Here is a 6804-nt window from a genome sequence, read left to right as displayed (position 1 = left end):
TGGTGCACACACCTCTAGTGAGTCAAGAACCTGGGTAGAGCCACCCGGAGATGTCGGGAACGTTGCTTGTTGCCCACGTGTTCGGTGCACGTGCGACCGCGCATAGGTATGAGTAAATGCAACTATGTCGTACAAATGCACCTCATGCGGATTTTCAGCAGACATCTCTACGAGTTCAATGTCTGCTTATGTCTGGTCCGTGCGCTAAACTACTTCCATCGTACTGGAATTCTATACAGCCGGAAGCGTCGCGTTGAAAGTTACCCAGCAAATGAGCTACCCCTTTCCCCCCACTCCACGGGCTACTCCACGAGCGAATAGAATTACGATCGGAGCCGCCCCAAATTTCAATGAAATACTCCACTTCCTTGCAACTGCAACTCCACTGACGGCGTCCCGAAACTGCTTGGGCTTAGATGCTGAGGGGGCGCCCCGACAGCTTCCCCTGTGCTGAACCTTGAGCAGTGTAGGGGAGGGTGCGGTGAGGGAGTTTGTGGAATCGTGTTGAGCCGTCTGGTGTCGGTCAGCGGTGCATACAGTGAGCACTGAGCAATGCCCGGGTCAGCCTGCTCTCGCAAGCCAGTAACCGAACACCACCAAGAAAGGCCGTCCTCAGCAACTAGCGTCTCTCACTTGAACAAGGCCGCGGTGCTACGACGCGCGAACTGCGAGCCGACTGCTCAGTCCTTCGCACTTCTGCCAACTATTATGTTATAGGGTGTATTTTAAAAGACAACTGGAACGGGGTGCGAGAAGCTGCTACCGCACACAAGCACGCCGTAGTTGTTTCCGAGCCCTGACGCAGATATTCAAAGGAACGCAGAATGCTGATTCACTGATCGCCAGCAAGCCTGAGACGCGGCAGCACGTATTCCGCTGGGTGTTCGCCATCGAGACAACACTTGTTAAGCTAGGCTGTATTCGTACGCGTAGCCGAGAGTATGAGAAATGATTGCACCAGATATGGGAAGATCGACACAGTAGTAGTGAAAGCCAGCCGATCAAAAATTCACCTGACGACAATGAAAGCAGCTATGATACCGATAGGGTTCTGCACACGCAAGAAACACGAGCAAGGCGGCAATGCTCCGCCCTGCACAGCCTCCAATACCGAGCAACATGTGTAATAAAAGGAGGAAGATAGTACGCAAAAAACTACCTCGAACAGCCACCAGATGACGTATGTTCCCAGGCGGACACAGCTGCGTGTTTCTAACATTCTGCCTGCCAAATGAGCAAGACAATTGTAACTGAGTAAAGTTTTCTTATCTCGTTGATAGGTTGCCGAACATTTCGTGACCCCAGCTATCAGCTCGTGACGGCTGTTTAGCGCTCTTGAATCTGAACCCCGCCACAATACGACGGCTCGAAGCACATGGTAATCCGATCAGAGCAGGCAACTGTCGTGTGCTCCGGGTGACAGATTAATTGAATCTTGCTTGTGGCATACACTCCAGCTACAGGCACCGAGATATCCTAACAGGAACTGGAAGGAACCCGGGAGGGCCTACTTCGCGTATAGGCTCCTGTCGCCGGGCTTCCGGGGGACTCCTTCATAACGCCTGTCCGTCGGTGGTTTCACGACACGGCATTCTTGCCTAACCTGACGCAGTGCCCCAGCCAGACTACTCAACTGTCCTATTTAAGTGGTAGTCGAGAGCTCGCGGTCCACGTGGGAACGCAGGATTGCAGGGAAGCGACCGTCGCCTCTACAAAACTGTAATACAGTTTACGGTACCGTCGTCGGCATGACGACGCACTATACAGACCGTGTCCTCAGTTTAAAAAAGAAAATCCCACAAACCCGCAGCACCTACTCGTACGCCTCAAACCCACGAAGCCCGCCGGCCATCAGAATCGACAAACCTCACCACGAGTTCCAGATCGCATTCCTCTTCATTCTGTCCCATTCCTTCTGGCTCCTCTTTGTGAGGCTCTTGCGCCTGTTCGGAGGGGACCCCGTCTTTACTGCTAGCTCGCTTGTCCGCGTATTCTGGCAGATGAATACTCTTTCCGGCCGCTTCACTTGAGACAGGAATGGCAACACTTTCTTCGCGCCAGCCCCACTTTGAGAATGCCGTCCTTCCCCCCCCACCCAGCACCTGTTCTCCAAGCAGCCCAGCGTCTCTCGAGTCGGTTGACACACAGGCATTGTCTTTGGTATGCGACCGGCATCCAAATGCGAGCCCCCGTCTTCTGCTCGACTTCTGCCCCGCTTTCCCCTCTAGGCTCCAAGGTGCGCGGCCCTGCTTTGAAGGCGCTCCATAAGCTCCCCCGTCCCCTCGCTCTCCGTTTGTGTAGTTTTGTATCCTCGGATCGCCACCTCGGGGGGCGCTCTGTAACGCGACAGCGGCATTCACATCGCTGTTTTCCCGCTCCTTCTGGGCCCAGTCAAGTCCACTCAAAAGCCTGTTTGCCACATGTGTTGGCCCGGGATACGGCTCAAGAGGTGAGCCGACAACAGATGGACTCTTCCGGGCCGAGCGATACTGCTGGGGAGGAGAGACGCAACTCACTCTGCCTACGGGACAGGGTATGCTTTCCGGTGAAGATGCAGCCAAGCCGTGATTCCTCTTGAGCTTCACGCACCTCTGCATAGCGACAGCTGCCCGGAGTGTTCTACGTCTAGGATTCTTTAATACAGGAAGAGGTGCAAGTGGTGACAGAAAGTACGACTGTGATGCGGCATGTTGTTCGCCTTCGCTCATGGGAGGGCAGACAGAAACAGGGTAGCAGGAAGCCTTGTGCGCAATCGCCGCTCCCAGGCGACATGAGGTGAGGGAAGAAGAACGCTTACGCCTCACAGGAAACTCATCCGTTGCTGCTGTGGATACTTGTGCGTCGCCGGCATCTGAACAGTTGCAAGACTCTTCCTTTTCTGACGACGACACCGACGACGCATCAAGATTTTCATCGGCCAGCAACCATGGAGCGGAGCGCATGCAGAGACAGGTGATCCACCACGGCATGTCCGCACGCTTAGTCCACTGAAGATAAAGAATCACTAGAACGAAGAATGCGACGACGCAGGCGTTCGATATCACCATTCCCGTGAAAGGTACGCGTCCCTCCCGGCGCTGGCTTTTCTCTGCTGCGGCCTAGAAACCACAACAAAGAGGCAAACACAGCCACAATTGTGAATTCGGTAAGCATGCGTTAACCATTACAGCTTCTGCTAGCACACTCTCGCAATCAACAGTCTCCGTGGCAGTGATGTGGGGGACAGCAGCGCTTGAGGCGTCGTAGCGGTTCCTGGATTCACCCAGGGCTCACGTGCATGTGCCTAGACGAACTAACGGACTGCTGAACCGAATACACAGTTTCAGCGACGTGTTTCTTAGTCACTATTGCGTACCGCATAGGTATGTAACACTCGATGTTTCTACAACAGAGAGACCGTTTCCTTACCTTGATCCCGTCTTCCGCAGAAGTCTGCATGTAAACGATCCGCGCAGCACCACCTTTAGTACGTCGGAGAAAGCGCCTGAACGCCTCCTTCGCTGAGATGCCCCACACTCGACCCGTCGCGGCTGACATCTGTCCCGCAGTTGTTGCCTTTGCCTCTGCACCTCTTCTTGCGTTTAGTGACCCCCCTGTCCCCGCCTCCGCCGTCTCACCGACAGAGTGCATCGATTTTTGAAATCCTCTGGAGAGTCCAGCAATGCTCAAGTGGACGAGCACAAAACCCTTTTCAAGCAACGCCAAGGCGTCTTGCAAACCTTTTGTACAAATTCCAACTCCAAACTCGCCCAACAGTAGTTTCGGCGCTGACCCACCAACCCACCTGGCTGTGCCTAATACCTTTACACGCCGAGGGTTCAGGAGTTGTTTCGCCCGCTCTGATGTCGTTTGTCCTCCTCCTGGCAGGCGAGAAGAAGCCGGACCGGAAGACACCATGCGAACAACGTCCTGTGCAAGACCTTCTGCCCCCGTAAAATCCCGGACGGGAAGCAGAAGGAGTGCATGCACATCGAGATCAAAAGCGGGGTCGCCCTCTGGCCCGTGCAAATCTGCGTTATCCAGATCTACAACATCGCTGAGTAGAACAACTGTTCGGCCTATAGCGTTCAGCAGAGACGGATCCCAGCGCAGTTCGACATTCAACAGTTGAGTAGCTGTGGTCACCGGCAGGTATGAGTCCAGCGCAACTGGATCCGCACACAGCCCGTGCGGCTGAGAAGAAGCGGCTCCTTCTCCAAAACACGAAGGGGCTGACGGCTGCTCGAAAAACTCTGTAGGACTAGACTCTCCTCGTTGCTCCAGGTGTTGTTCTGATGACGCGTCTGCCACACTGCTCCCATCCGCTGGTTCAGCGTAAGCGCTACGCGGCGGGAGGGGTGCACTCTGACTAGCTGAGCCCACAGTCGCAGACAGCCTCCGTTGACCCTGTGTCTCTCCAAGGATGCGCTGGCCCGCGGGCTCAGAATCCCTCGGATCCCTGCTTCGTGTATGCCACGCCCAGGCATCTACCATTGTCAGCTGAAGGAGGGCACTGTGAGCCGGAAGACCGGCCTTCAGCTCCTCCAAAAGCTCATCAGATATCCCGTCTCCAAAAATGCCAGTCTTAACCTCCTCTCCCCGTTCTCCTCGTAGAAAGTACCCAGTCACTTGGACTGACGGAAGAAGCTTGTCTGTAAACAGGGCCGGAAAAACAGCCTCCGGTGCGGCTGCTCCTATGCGTTGTAACCAGCCAGTTTCCCGACGCAGCAAGAGAGTTGCCTCAGAAGCCAGCGGAAAACTCTGGTACCGACGAAGGGCATTCTGAAGCTTTCGATGGACCGCGTCCTTCACTCGGTCTTCCAGAAGGCGCAGCGCGTCAAGCTGACGGCTAGTGTAGAGTATCCCTGCGCCCAGTTTGTGATGTGGCAGCTCACCAAACAAGTAGTCGCGCATCCCGTCCATCAACAGAATACTCGTACTCTGTTGCGGCCTGCGAAGAACAGCAGCGCGCAAAAACATCGAAACGACACGTGACACATGTCTGTATGTGTTGCTCCCTCTTTCCTAGATATGAGCTTTGCCGTCCCGAAAGCAGACATAACTGACTGGGGCTGCTTTAAAACGTACGATAATCGTACGTTTCAAGGCAGCTCGTCAGGTGTACAAAGGACTGACAGCTGCGGACACTCGGCGTCTGTCTCTTTTATCAAACGCACCTTCTATGAGTCTTGCTATCGACTACCCGACTATGAATGAGGTAAGCCCAGAGCATCGTAACATCAAATGAGCGCTCCTTGAACCAGAGATCCAGAAGACGTTCCGACAAGTCCATGAAGTACAAGACCGACTTTCCCGGGGCCTCCGGGTCGACAGCTCCGAAGAGTTTGAACTTCAAGATGGAAGTTGAGAACAGATCCCAGGCTACAAGAAGAGCCTGAAATAGGCCTGGACGCGAGCTGGCTTGCTTTTTTATAGCTGGCAGGTGTCGGACGCTGTGGCGGAACTCGCGGCTACTCGACTGCATTTCCTTCTTCAGGGCAAGAAGGTCGGAATACTTGCTCACTTGGTCAGCAAGGTAATTCAGCTGAAGGAGAAAAACCAAAGCAAAACAGACGTCTTCGGTGGCTGTGTAGGAAAAGAATGAGAAGCAGTCGACCGACGACTCGAGTGTCTCTCCTCTTCAAGAAAGAGACATGCATCGATCTATCCAGAGATTCTTCTCTCCTCGGAGACAGAGATTGCGGATGCTACAAGACCTGCAAAAAGAAGAGCCCTCAATAGTAGCACTAGAAGTAGTAGTCAGAGAACCTGCGCAATCCCTTGACTTCCCTTTTTCTCTCCTTCTCTTTCTCTTTCTCTCTTCAGCTACTTTTAAGTGTTCCTTGTATAGCCCCCGACACTAAAAGAAGGAGAAGGAGAGATCCTCTTTCCTCTTCTCCGTCTGACTGCTTTCCCACATACAAATTAAAGAGCTCTTCTTTCTATTCGCTCTTTACTTCTTCTTCCTTCTTCTCTCTCTTGTCTCTTATACTTTTCGCCTCTTCAACCCTCCTCGAGCTACCACTCCCCTCTATCTATCTATCTATCTATCTATGTCTATCTATCTATGATCTATCTATCTATCTTTGATCTATCTATCTATCTATCTATGTCTATCTATCTTTGATCTGTCTATCTATCTTTAATCTGTCTCTCTATCTTTGATCTGTCTATCTATCTTTGATCTCTCTATCTTTAATATGTCTATCTATCTATGTGCCCCCTTGATCTATCTATGTATGTACCTATTTAACACATTGCTCTCTCTCTCTTCCTGTAGCTCTATACTTAACTTTTTCGGTCACCATTCTTCTTCTTCTCTTTCATCTTCATTCGCCTCCTCCTCCTCGACTTCTTCTTTCTTTACTGTCGATTCTTCTTCTTTTCTTCTTTTCTTCTTTCTTACCTGTGTGGGGCCAGGGTTGAGTGGCGTGTGTAGGATCGAGTGGAATGCCTTGGGGATTCCAAACGAAATTCGTAAAGTGCCAACTCTTAAATAACTACACAAAGAAAACATAAAAGAAAGAAAGAAAGAAAAGAAAGAAAGAAGAAGAAAAAGTTAAGCATATTGTGCATGCAACACATTGAGAAAGAGGGCTCCTCTAAACATACGCAGACAGATACAGATCTATCATATCCAAGAATAACCCACAGCAATACACTACATACATACCTCTCTACCTTAGATAGCCTATCTATCTTCAATCTATCTATCGTTCATCGACTTATCTTTAATCTATCTATCGTTGATCTATCTCTTTATCTCCACATGGGACAACCCCAGAGCAAGAAGAAGAAAAGGGAGAAGGGAGAGAAGAAGAGGGT

At 51.7% G+C, this 6804-nt stretch overlaps 1 protein-coding gene across 1 annotated transcript in view; it reads right to left on the bottom strand.

The window, feature by feature from the left end:
* CSUI_009976 (uncharacterized protein) overlaps positions 1-6478 on the bottom strand; it is an 11294-nt gene extending 4816 nt beyond the window's left edge. The window contains exons 1-4 of the mRNA XM_068070083.1: positions 6386-6478; positions 5157-5524; positions 3409-4930; positions 1140-3098 (exon numbers count right to left, since the gene is read on the bottom strand). Coding sequence (XP_067917941.1) covers positions 1827-3098; positions 3409-4930; positions 5157-5464 — 3102 coding nt within the window. The 5' untranslated portion in view covers positions 5465-5524; positions 6386-6478 and the 3' untranslated portion in view covers positions 1140-1826. The remainder of the gene's footprint in view (positions 1-1139; positions 3099-3408; positions 4931-5156; positions 5525-6385) is intronic.
* Between the last annotated feature and the right edge of the window lie 326 nt (positions 6479-6804).

This window comes from Cystoisospora suis (genome assembly GCF_002600585.1).
Source record: "Cystoisospora suis strain Wien I chromosome Unknown contig_6462, whole genome shotgun sequence".
In the NCBI taxonomy this organism is placed as follows: Eukaryota; Apicomplexa; class Conoidasida; order Eucoccidiorida; family Sarcocystidae; genus Cystoisospora; species Cystoisospora suis.
Note: the sequence above shows the minus strand (reverse complement) of the source record. Positions and strands in the feature narration are given on the sequence as shown.